At 36.6% G+C, this 13,596-nt stretch overlaps 1 protein-coding gene across 5 annotated transcripts in view; it reads left to right on the top strand.

The window, feature by feature from the left end:
• LOC123313248 (protein cappuccino-like) overlaps positions 1 to 13,596 on the top strand; it is a 63,729-nt gene that overhangs the window by 30,341 nt on the left and 19,792 nt on the right. For 4 of the 5 annotated variants that reach the window (XM_044898036.1, XM_044898040.1, XM_044898038.1 and 1 more), the window contains exons 3-5: positions 1,222 to 1,397; positions 7,215 to 8,577; positions 13,078 to 13,104. In XM_044898036.1, coding sequence (XP_044753971.1) covers positions 1,222 to 1,397; positions 7,215 to 8,577; positions 13,078 to 13,104 — 1,566 coding nt within the window. The remainder of the gene's footprint in view (positions 1 to 1,221; positions 1,398 to 7,214; positions 8,578 to 13,077; positions 13,105 to 13,596) is intronic. The other variant, XM_044898037.1, reaches the window with a different exon arrangement.

The following is a 13,596-nucleotide window of genomic DNA, read 5'->3' as shown; positions in this document are numbered from 1 at the left end:
AGGGCCACAGACTAATTGAACAGAGAATAGAAAGCCCACTCGAGAAACATGCTTCAGCGCCATCTGTTTACTGGTTTTCACACCAGTGTACCAACCGGTACTAATTTGAAAAAATAAAGACGGTGCAACGGCCCATACGAGTAGAGATGTAACTACCTATTTGAGAATGCATTATTCAAATAGGTAGGTAGTTGGGAGGTATAGTGGACCAGAATACAATTGTTAGTAAGGGCAGAGACAGTAAGGGTCTCCTTACTAACGTTTTAAATGTTCGCCAGGTTGGAGATTGTTAAGGTGGTAAGGGAACAACATTCACTTTCAGCATTGAGTATCAATTCTTAATTCCTTTAGTGATCATCAAGATCCTTTTAACTTATCGTCCTTGGCCTCGTCGATATTTTGCGACATCTGCTAGGAATCTCCAACCACTGAACCAAATAAGCAGAAATTGTTTTTCAGAATTCCTTAATTCGTCTGCTTGCCGTCAATTTTCCTTCATTATTATTCACAATCATTAAAAACAATTTCATAATATTCAATAATGTTTGATATTATTCCGCGAAGACCAATACTAGTTTGTATGATGAAAGCTAATAAAATTTTTCTCACTAGAGGATAATTATTTTGATACAGAGAGTTTCAGAAAAAATGCGCCAGGAAAACCAGATTTCATTTTCTTTACTTTTAGTTACTCAATAATGTTTTATTAATACATTGAAGGCAACCTGCATCGAATTCGTTATGTCTAGCGTAACTTACTCTGCTTATTTTTCTACTTCATTCAGAACTGGTATAAAAACGAAATAAGACACTAATGCCACGGTGTGATATGTCAGATGAAAGCAAGTAAAATTTCCCACTTGGATAAAATTTCTTTCAGTACAAGAAAAAGAGCCGAAAAACCAATTTTCAGAAATACTAATGGCCATATGCACGGTTTCATTAAACGAGATTAATTCCTTAAACGCATTTTTTTTCCATAGAGATTCTATGCTTGAACGTCGTTTTACAGCTTAAACTTCGTTTAAAAACTAGAGCTCATGGAAAAAATCTGATGGCGTTTTAACAATCAGCTCTTAAAAATCATTGAAACCAAGTTATCGGATTTTCGGCACCACACTACTATTTTTTCAATTAATTGGTCTGTGTGATGTAAAATACCTAATGATTTAAAAGATAAAACCTCAGTTGTATAGTGTTACACTATGTATTATTTTTCAGGTTACATGCTCATAAATTGGTATGTTTCGGAACTCAATGAAAATCATCCCTTAGGAAATTCCCTCTCAGAACAGGAACTCAAATTGCTCGCTGCTCAATTCTGCACACACCTTTTAGCAGCTGGTGTCCTGAAGCAGCTCAGGGATAAAGACGTTCCAGTTTACAACGTTTTCAAGGTGAAAAACCGAAAATCCTTATTATTCGGAGTTTATGAAAAATCTTATCATCACTGTCTAAATAAATCAGGGGGTTCTAGAATTTTAAATTCAAATGACAAAACTGTATAAGAGAAAACAATTTTTTTATTTTAGTACTCGATGACATCATGTATGTTAAATGTATTCAATCGGTTATTATTCCATAGAATTCTTCAAAAACCCACGAAGAGTGTAACTAAATATCGCGGTTATTTTTTGACATGACCCAAGAAGTCATAGGACTTCGAACGGTTTATGAACATTTCTGCAGGGTGAAGTCAATCAACTCTTATTCGCAGAGACTCGAGATTCAATATATTCATATTGTTACATTTTCGGTTAATTAAATTGCTCATTTAACTTCATTCATTTCACAATTCGAATGCAGAGTTATTATTGATGTACAGGGTGGGCAAATTTCGATGTTTTAGCACTACAGCTTTTAAACCAGAGGAGATAGACAAAATCTGATACCCCATTCTCGTTCTCTTTTTCTGAGAAACTAACAAGAGTAGTTGTCATTTTTGGCCACCTTCTTTTGTTTAGGAGTTATAAGCGAAAATTGGAAAAATGGCGATTTCGAAATAAATTTATATCTCCGCTAATACTGATGATAGAGCTCTGAAATTGAAACATTATACAGGCACTTTTTTACATAGAATCCAGTGGCGTGCTCGCCTTTTTAGCAGGATTTTTAACTACGGAGCTATGAATCAAAGTTATGTTTTTTTAATGGGAACAATAGTTTTATGTGCAATTTTTTGAAAGCTTAATTTTTACTGATTCCAAAAATATACAACATCATATGGTTTGTATCAATATAAATAATAGAAAATGGTCAAAAACATTTTTTCCCAATATTTCTATGGTTTCAACTTTAGACGAGCACAGAAAAATAGAGTTTCCTATAACAAAAGCAGTCTCCTTCCGGCAATGTCATTCTTTCTATGCTTTTTACCAATTTCCACAAAATTTGAATCCAGATATATTTCATAAATTTTCATAATAATGAAAGGACTTATAGAAGGAGACACTGGTAATCATACGATGCTTCATTTTTCTATGCTCATCAAAAATTGAAACCATAGAAATATTGAGAAAAAAGGTTTTTGACCATTTTCTATTATTTATAATGATACAAACCCTATGATGTAATATATTTTTGAAATCAGTAAAAATTAAGCTTTCAAAAAATTGCACAGAAACCTAGTGTTCCCATTTAAAAAAACATAACTTCGTGTCATAGCTTCGTAATTAAAAATCCTGCTAAAAAGGCGAGCACGCCACTGAATTCTACGTAAAAAAGTGCCTGTGTAATGTTTCAATTTCAGAGCTCTATCATCAGTATTGGCGGAGATATAAATTTATTTCGATATCGCCATTTCTCCAATTTTTGCTTATAACTCGAAAACAAAAGAAAGTGGCCAAAAATGACTACTACTATTGTTAGTTTCTCAGAAAAAGAGAACGAGAATGGGGTATCAGATTTTGTGTATCTCCTCTGGTTTAAAAACTGTAGTGCTAAAACATCGAAATTTGCCCACCCTGTACACTTTATTACTATATTCAGATATATATTATATCTACATAGGCACTTGTCGCACTATCGCCCGGTTTTACAATCGAAGGATAACCTTTGGTTAAGGATATTTCACAAGGTTCGACGTCATACAATAAGTGGTTTGTTATCAATAAGCTTAACCAATACCTAAATATGGGTACACCTGAACTAAAAATCATAGATTTTTTTTTTAATATGAATTCCACTATGGGTTTTCAAGAAGTTAGAATTTTTTTTGTCTGAATTTTATTCAAAAGATATCTCTTAAAATTTCTCTTTGAAGTATACTTCAATTAACGATATAATAAAAAAGATTGGATACACCACGAATTGCTTTATTAATTGAAAAATGTTCAGATTGTTAGTATGGACATATAGGATTTCGATATTAACGCTTATGTGAGGAACCTGGACGACCTCAAGTAATCCGTCATAGACCGAATTATTTGGAAGTCTACGATAATTATGATTTTTTTAAAGGATTCAGACTATCGAAAATATGATTTTCCAGTATTTTAGATTAAATAGCGCGTTTGATCACTCATCCAACAGGAAGGTATAATCAAAAAGTTGTACGTAGAGCGATTCCAAACTGCTCCGAATTGTAGAGAATATTTATTTCTTGATGTGCACATAAACATTAGGTTCCCCTAAGATATTTATCAAATGGCAAAATTTGAACTGATAAGTAAAGAAAGGATTCGATTTTATTTTGAATCTCTGTAATTTCCCCATTCAACTGTTCTGTTTATATTCACGAATTTAGACAAATGTCACATCTTCATGCAAATAATCTGCTTTTAAGTAAAATAACTCATTTATTTCTACCAACAGTAGAAAATATGAATCGAATCGAGGGTTATGGAACCCTCCATCATAATGAAATTATTGTAAAACTAAAACGCAAGGTTAATCATCAAGTGGTGATAACCTAACCGAAATCCTTAACAATCGTTTGGAAAACCGGACGTTAGAATCGCCGAGAGTGTTTCCCAATGATGACGCTATCACTCAATGTTTGCACCTTTTATAGTGACCGACTAACGGAGCACATGTGCACCATGCTCTTCTGCTAATTTTGAGACATAAGGTCCTTTCGTTTGCATAAAAAGTGTAGCACTTTTCTACACTCGATTTGATTTACACCAGTGTAGAGGAAGTGTAGTTTATCTACACATAGTCAAAAGGAGATGTAGATAAACTACACCTCCTCTACACTGGTGTAAATTCAATCAGCAAACGAATACTGAAATCGAGTGTAGAAAAGTGCTACACTTTTTATGTAAACGAAAGGGCCCCCTTCAATATCCAAAATAGATCAAGCGATGATTTTCTGGAGCTTCAGACGTGCGAAGACCGCTACATGAACATGAAGTAGGGAAATAATCTCCCATAGACAAACCAGTATAAATCAATAGTTCATTCATTCATTGCTGCATCCCGTTACCGGAAATAAATCTACAAAAAGACAAAAAAAACTGTGCGAACAGAATTACTTTCTTAGGGCTAATTGCGACTGTGTGTCCTTCTGTGACTGAACACTCAATCGTAAAAAATTAATCAAAATAGATTCTTTGATAAATGCTTATTACTCACTCGTGCACGCTCACCTCAACTACAACGTTGTTGGGATAATTCCTCATTCAGTAGGGCAGTTTCTGTCGCTTTCTGCATGATTTTATAAATATTTTCGTCCAACTGAAGTTCTCTGAAATACTCTGGTAGTTTTTCCGGTATCAGGCCTGTAGATGAAATGATAATAGTGATGGTCTTGATATCTTTCAACTTCCATTGTCTCCTTGTCTGTTCCTCGAGATCTCTGGATTTGGAAATTTTTTCGGTGTGTCTATCTAGAAGATTGTTATTATTTGGAATCGCCACGTCGATGAATAGTGCTATGTTTTCATACTTATTTAGCTATATGAGTCTTTTGTGAGTTATTTTCCGGTTTGTGAGAACCGTACGATCCCAGTAGAGCTTGTGATGATCATTTTCCAATACAGCATCCGGATGGTAATTGGAATAAGAAACCTTTTTTTACCTTAGAAGTTGGTATTTTATTGCCAACTCTTGTTGTAGAATCTTGGCAACAGCATCATGTCTTCTTGTACTCCGTTCCCGCGAATTTCTGACATCCCCCGGTGACTGGATCGTTTCATGTGTCGCACAGACATAACGACAGCTATCGTCCGCCACCGAGGCATCCGCCGTGGCGATATATTTCATGTACTTCCTTGTTGAAATCACCTGATCTTGGATGGCGAAGCCTTCTGTCTCGGAAACTACCTTCCGGAAGTCAACCAGTAGTTCGACGACGATATGTCTACATAGTCATGGTTGCCTTCCATGCAACGGTTTGCCAATCAATTTCTGCATTTTACTTTCTGCTGAGTGTTCGACGGTTTCCAAGTGGTCCTGCTGAAGCTTTAACAGAGTAGAACTATCAGCATCACAAATTAATCGATAAAGTTCTGACGAAGCAGCCTTGTTCAGGAAATATTTTCGGAGTCCTTCAATTTCCTGAGACATATGATTGGACAAATCAAAAATTTCTATACCCCGGTGTGTTGTGGTAGCTCTGTCCGTTCTTTTGAGCTTTTGAGGTAATGTTTATGATAATTTGTCAGCATAGTCCTTATTTTTCTCTTCGAGGCTGGAAAATCGGTGGTCCAAGACATGATACCGAATGAGTAGTTCACTGCTGAGCAAGCGTAGGTATTATCAGCTTTGATCAGATTCTTGCTGTTCAGAGTTGTTCTCATTATCCTTCTCAATCTTGGGATGATCTCCTATGATATTTCTTTCTTCATCTGGCTCTGATTGATTTTTCTTGCCTGTTTTATGCCTAGATACTTGTACGTATCTCCTTCCTTTAATGCTTCAATTAATGCACCTTCTATTTTGTCTTTCGTTATGTTCAGAAGACGACATTTTTCAGTTCAAACTTCATTTTTATATCTTCAGAAAATCCTTCTACCATTTTCAGCATATGTTTCTTATGTTTTTTAATAGATGCGAAGAGTTTCAAATCGTCCATATAAAGGAGATGATTCAGCTACATCACAGTTCTACCGCCGCTCCTGATGGCGAATCCGTAGTCAGTAGAATGCAATCTATTAGACAAGAGATTCAGGACAATGCAGAACCACAGAGTGCTGAGCGAGTCTCCTCGGAAAATTCCGCCTCTTATTGGAATAGGTCGAGTTGTGATGGGGCCATCTGCTGCTTTTATTTGAAGACTAGTACGCCGGGTTGATATAGCGGTTTTCAGGAACTTAACAATATTTGGCTCTACCTTGTCAATCTTTGAGATCGTCAAGAGCCATTCGTGAGGCATGGAATCGAGTACTTTTTTGTAGTCTATGTATGCAGCGTAAAGATTCCTTCGCTGAATTAGTTGTTCTTTGCATCCTCGGTTGTCTTTGGTGCATCCTTTCTGTTTCATGGCGACGATGTTATTCTTTTCACAATGGTTTATGAATTCCATTTGACATGCACGATGTGATTAATTTATACATCGTTGATAGGCATACTTGTTTGGGTCTTCTGTATTCATTTGGTCTTTAGGTAATAGATATGTTGTGCCGTGTTAGGAATACCGACATTATTTCAGGGTTTTCAATTCATCATTTATTGCGGAGGTTAGTTTGTCATGTATGATCCAAAGTTTCTTGATTCAGAAGTTCTGCAAACCATCAGGTTCAGGTGTTTTCCAGTTGTGTAGTTCTGTGATAACTGATTTTACTTCTTCAATTGTGATCATGTCATGCGGCATCGGTTCATATTTCAGAGCTTCAGATTTTTAATCTTCAATCCATCTGATATCTCCATTGGTTTTGTTGATAGTTGTTCGCTCCAGAATTGTTCAATGGATTCCTTTGGTGGTAACTTTCCATTTTCTCCATCAGACTATGTGAGTGTCTCTTTTCCGGCTATAATTGCTTTTATATCTCCGAAGGCGTTCCGCATACAGAGTTAGCTTCTGCTTCAGAGTGTCAAGGCAGTGGTGAGCTGTAGCATTCTTCGTCTCTCGTTCTGTGTGTCTCCTGTTCCTATCCATAATTTCTTCGGCAGCTTTCACAACCTTTCTTCCGCGATTCCCGTTCAATTACTCCGATTATTATTATTATTAGTAAGTTCAATTAATAGGAATGATTAAAAAATCTTTGAAACAACTATATTATTACTAAGAATGAGGAAGGTACGATTTTTTTAATATTATTGTTTTTCTACAGCCTGACTGCATCTATTATTGGACATACGCTGAGATTCCACAATCAGTGCCTCAAACACCTGGCAGGATAAGTATGGTGTCGTGGCCACCAAATTCTCCGGCGTCCTGCGATGCAATCACGAAATCACTAGCCAGTGATATAATAGTTTCGTCTCCAACTGATAAACCCGATGACCATAGCAGTCCAGAAAATGATATTTCCCCTCCTTTAACTAGTCGACGTGAATTCAGCAGTTCAGCAAGAGACGTTGAAGTATTGAGCTTAGAAGAAGAAATAAGAAGATTGAGACAAGAAGTGGAAAAATATAAGACTCTTGTGCAAATTCAAACGCTCACAGATAACGCGGTTAAGGATTTCGCTTCGCCAATAGATGAAACAAAGACATTTCAACCAATCTGTGATAAAAGTGGCAGTGATAGTACATTGAAAAGTTTAAAAGAAAATATAGTTTTGAGAGAACATGGATTTAAAAATGAAAAGAAGAATAAAGAGTCACAAACGCTTGTGAATCGATTAACAAACGATGTTGAATGTCAAACGGAAGACATGGTTAGTCCGGAGAAAAATTCGGATTTTAGTGAAAAACAAAAAATTACATCTTCATCAGAGGCAGCCGTTGTAGCACCAATAGACAATAAAATAACCTCATCCACATTGCTAACTTCTTCTGTCACTGTCAATTCAAGTCAAGTCGTTGAAAAAGCACAACAAACATCTACTATGTGCCCAACATTTCGACCACTTGAAGAGCATTCGGAGCAGAAAGTACCAACACCACCTCAACCTCCCCCAATGCCAATGCAAGATCTATCGACTTCAGAGTCTCAACCACCATTGACAGCCCTAATTATACAGTCTTCACCTTTTGAAGGATTACCTCAGCCGTCTCCGCCTGTGCAAGCAAATTCTTTTCCTCTATCTTCTCCAACACCTCTGATACCAGGAAATGCCTGTCCTCCTCCACCCCCTCCACCAATGCCAGGAAATATGTGTCCTGCGCCACCCCCACCACCAATGCTGCCAGGAAATTCGTGTCCTCCTCCACCCCCTCCACCAATGCCTGGAAATATTTGTCCTATTCCGCCCCCTCCAGTAATGCCAGATAGCGTTCCTAGTTGTCCTCCACCACCCCCTTTACCTTTTCCAATAAATACTTGTCCCCCTCCTCCACCTTTTCCTGTACCAGGAAATACATTTCCTCCGCCTCCCCCCATGCCAGGAAATTCTTGTCCTCCACCACCTCCTCCACCTCAAATGATGTCTGGAAGTGGGCCCTCATCAATTGCCGCTAAAACTGACAATCAAAAAGGACCGCCACCCTTGCCTACCCCGCCCCCAGGTGGATGGAATGCTCAAAAGGCTGGTAATATTACTTTTCTTTTTTAATTATTCCTCAATGTATTGCTCACAATTTACACATATTTGCTTTCTGCTAGTATAAGATTTATCATTGCAAATAATTTTAGCAGAAATCAAAATATATAAAAAATTTCCTGACAAAATTCTGATTGGGAGTTTTTCATTCATACCAAAGTTTTTCATTGAAATGGAAAAACAGTCGTGACACGTTACCACATTGACATTTATCAAATGAAAATAATAAAAAATTATGTTCCTTAGGTTACATCACTTATATTCCTCTCATAAAACATAATATGATCAAGATCTATCAAATGAGAATAAATGCGGATGCGGAGCTGTAGGCGCTTACCTTAATACGCTTTTAGTAATTGAGAGGGAGAGCTAATTCATCAACTCAGATTACCTACGTTCAGTTTTTAGTTCAAGCATTGATTTTCATCAAGTAGCTATAGCGCAGATAACAGAAATGTGCTTCGCTCATTAGGCAGCGAAATATCTATTGGCGCTGTTGCTGTTTGTAGCGGATGGTATCCAAAATTAAGTCTGTATAATAGGAAACGGTTTTACCGTTTGCATTGGGGGAAAAATTTCAAACGTATTATCACGAAGTTATTAGTTCACAGTAGAGTAATGTCAACTTTTCGTTTTAAAAAGCTTCATTACAAGCATTGGATGAAGCGAAAAATATTAATTTTTGACTGGTTTCTAATTCGATTGACAATTTCTTGCTATTATTAAAATTGCCCAAATATGTGCTGTTAAATAAAATAAAAATAACGATTTTTCTTCAACATCATTTATAGCAAAAATACTAATTTCAAATAGAAAAAACATATCATAATGAAACATATTGACGCCACAAGGCTAAGTAAGATAACTTCATAACTCGGACTGGCAGAAATCTACACCTTCAATATACCACGGAGAACGTGCCGACATCGATGGTGAGTAGCGATAGACCGGTTTCGCTCTTGTTTGAGCTCGTCAGTGTCACACAACTCAACCAAAAGATGCCGGGATATATTTTCTAGATTTGCGTTTCCTCTGTTGCAAGTACCGGTAAGCAAAAACAACGTCCTCTTCTGAGGAGCTCATGACGACTGATTGCTCTGTTGCTTATCCTATAGGATCGCTTCAGTGTGCACTGGAGTGTTGCGAAGATAAAAGTTGCATCGGGCGATAAAAGATTGCTCATCGTATCGCTCCAGTGAGAACCGCGCCTTAGATGTTTCATTTCAAGATTGCTCTTTTTTCTCTTTATAAATGTGATGATTTGAAAATAAAATATACTTCAACAACATATTTATCTTTATAGCAACTCATATCTACATGCCCGATTGAATTATAAATCATTGTTTCTATTTGACTGGTTATAGGCTCATGATTTTCGCTACTTCTTTCACTGCATAATAACTTCAAAACACCAGTGCAGTGCATCGTTGAATTCGGGACCGAATATCAGTCCCGAATATAATGACGTCACTCGGGACTTGACACGAGTCCCGAGTCGGGACTCTAGTCACAGCCTTACCGAATACATACACCGATGCAGAATAAGGATACTAAAACAGCGATCACAATAAAAAAAATTTATATGCAAAGAGGAAATGGCAAAAGGACTTTGTGATTGAACGCTGACAATTAGAACAGCTTACAGAAACCAGTTTAGATTGCAAACTAAATTGGCGCTGTTTCTTCTATATCATCATAGTGTATGTAGAGATAAAGGGGATAATAATACGCACCAACCATAAAAGATGCTCGGGCTCCTTATAAATTGGATGAAACTCCGTCCTCAACAAAAATGCGAAATGGCGAAAGGACGTTTGCAAAAAATATCATTTCTGTATTCTGCGATTAATAAAGCTCGATCAAAATTTGTTGATTTCAAACGCCTCTATGCGTTTGGGATGGAAGGGCCCCATCTAAACTTGTTTCTGTAATCTATAGAGAAATACGAATTGTTTGAAAACGAGTTATGTATTTCTGTAATCTGTGATCAATAAAATTTAAATCAGGATTGTTTAACGGTTGTAGGTTAGCATAACCAAAGGCTTATTTGGAAAATATGCCGACGTTTCGATTTATTTAAAATCTTCTTCGGGGCTCTGAAACAACTACATTACAATAATGAACCGAAACATATACTACATATAGTCCATTCAAGAATGATTGACATCTCGGGTGGCTATGGAAAATCGAATTTAACCCTTTCAGTCCTAGTGGTTTCACTATAAAACCACCTCTAATAATATATATTCCATGCGTACCTATGGTTACATCTCAACACTGCTGCAACAGTGGTAAGTCAAAGGCTTCCTCTTGGATTGGGTTGCAATAGTTCTGCAAAATGGCGCTGTACAGCGTGTAAAGTTGGTCTTTGCTTAGGTGACAAAAAAAACTGTTTTCTTGCCTTCCACAAGAAATAATAATATTACTTGTATTATAAGTTGAGTCCTGGTCGATACATGTAGAAACCACCATTTAAAAAAATTGCAAATAGATATCCAATGAAATATATTGAATTTCATGTATTCTCGACCTCTTAATATGAGTTTAGTTTGAATGAAATTTTTTAATTTGGGCCAGTTGATGATAGCCCATAAGTTAAGATTTTGTGTTGCGGAATTCAGGTTGGTATTGTGAATAAACATTGATCTATATACCAATTATATGTGAATCTATGCACTTACCGACGGTTATTTGAATTTTGTAGAGCTGTTGATGTTCTTAATTTAATCGTAGAAATTGGAAACATAGTTGTGTCAATTTTAAATGCCGATTAATATGCTGCAAATTTGAATATTTCTTTTGTTCATATACTTTTCTAAGTTATACTAATATAGTTCTGTGATTGAAAGTACAGAAATTTCTTGAAATCTTTTGTGACCAGATATTAAGCTGCACCTGGACTTTCAAGACCTACTGGGATGTCAATCATTCTTGAATGGACTATAGTTACAACGACAATTATATCAAAATGAGATCAGATGCTACCTACATTTTAAGTTGGCTTTCTTGGTCACATTAAAAGGTAAAAATCGGTAAACATCGCGAACAGGGGCGTCTCGATAAAAAAGACATGCACGGCGGACACCAGGACAGTTAGTGTTCTGAAGCTGCATTCACAGTCAATTCTCGGGCCGAAGTGCAGATCGGCAGATGCTGTTCTCCGTTACCATTCACAATGAAATTCAAGACTAGCACAGAATTGGAAATGGGCAAAAATTCTTGCAAGCTTCAAACTATCACTTCGACAAGGAATTTCGTGCCGGATATGGATAATGCGTATGCTTATATTTTGATCAGTTATATGTTTAATTGATTTGAGTATTTTGTCCGAAATTAGTGCGAATAGTAAATTTCGTGCCAACTTTCGTGCCGAAATGCACTTCGGCCCGCGAATTGATTGTGAATGCAGCTTTAACAGAGCCGAGTGAACAGCGAATTTCGAAGAGTTACAAGTGCAAAAGTAGCGGAAGTAAATTAGTGAGAACGTAAATTAATCTGAGTTAATCCTGCTTGTACACAAATTAGTGTAGTAGGTAGTTGTGTAAATGAATATGATCGGAAAGAAGACAATTCAATTGACCCCGAGAACGTAACACGTAAAGCAGACAGAGCAATACATACCTACTCGCAGTTCAACCTCAACTGATTGCCGTCGAAGAACATGATAGACATCAAGGATATGACAGATTCTGGATTAATAAAAGGACAGAATTCAAATTCCATTATCTATTCAAACCTTTTCTTTCAATTTACCAATTAAGTTGAAGTAGGCTGTTGTCAGGTTATCAATATCGGTTCTCTTGTTAATTGACACCATTTCATATATTAACTGCTTTTTTAGGTTGTTTTGAAATCCTATAATGGAGGTTTCATTGAAATTAAAAGAATGTTTTTTCTTTTAGAGAGGGTTATGTATGTGTATACTCGTAATGTCTCGACGACATGCTGAAATATTCTGTTCCAGAATATGCCCCGTTCCTTACATTCGAGGGGTGTAGGGGAGAATCCGGGCACCACTTAAATCATGTAATATGAACATTTCACTGAAACCTTGAAACACAATTGAAAGAAATTTCTTTTCCAAATTAAAGCCACCAACAACATAAATCAATGATCTCGGGTGTTATCTATAAGGCGGTGAACACATATGAGCGGCCGCGGCCGCGATCACGATCACGATCGTGAGACATCCCGACTGAACTGAACGTCACTTCATCGCTGAACAGAGCGTGATATTATGTGCGGAATATGACATTTGCATGGGACGTTTCTCGATCGTGATCGTGATCGTGGTCGCGGCCGCTCATATGTGTTCACCGCTTAAATCACATAAAAATTTTTGGTTGATGGTCGAGGTTATCTATTTGACGTGAAATTCTCAATCACTATTTTGTCAGGACTATATTTCCAAAAATATTTATATGCCTCTTCATTGTTTTTGTTAATGAGTTATAGTATCCAGAAAGCACATATCCTTTTGTTTGTGTAGTGACGCCAGCTGTCCCAATCACTATAGGTAAGATTTTTGAGAAAGATTAATTTGTGATATGGGCTTTGTGGTGAATTGTCGCTTTTTCTTCAAATTAACACGCACTGCAAATGTAGCTTGATATAATGAGGATGCCTCTCACCCGTTCGTTATTCATAAAGCAAGAAAAATTTCAAGTCAATGAATGTAGAATCAAAACGAAAAGAGAAGACACTCAAATTCGTTAATATTCAGAAGTTACTTAGATTATATTGCATTCTATATAAGATAGGTACAAGCAATCGGAGAAATGAAAAACAGATGCAAGGAAAAATTGAATACAAGAACATATACGAATCTCTTACTTGATAAATGAATCGAGAACAGTTTTTTTGTTGTAAATATGCCCGGACAGCTCGAGGAGTATTTTAAATTGAGCTATTTTTTATATAAGAATACAGCGTTTGCCAGATTTGAGACCTCACGGCATCGATAATTTTTACTCATCAGTAATATACCAAATATCGAAATCTTATTCCT

The sequence above is a fragment of the Coccinella septempunctata genome, chromosome 5 (genome assembly GCF_907165205.1).
Source record: "Coccinella septempunctata chromosome 5, icCocSept1.1, whole genome shotgun sequence".
NCBI lineage: Eukaryota > Metazoa > Arthropoda > Insecta > Coleoptera > Coccinellidae > Coccinella > Coccinella septempunctata.
The sequence above is the reverse complement of the archived record's forward strand: the minus strand, read 5'-3'. Positions and strand labels throughout refer to the sequence as shown.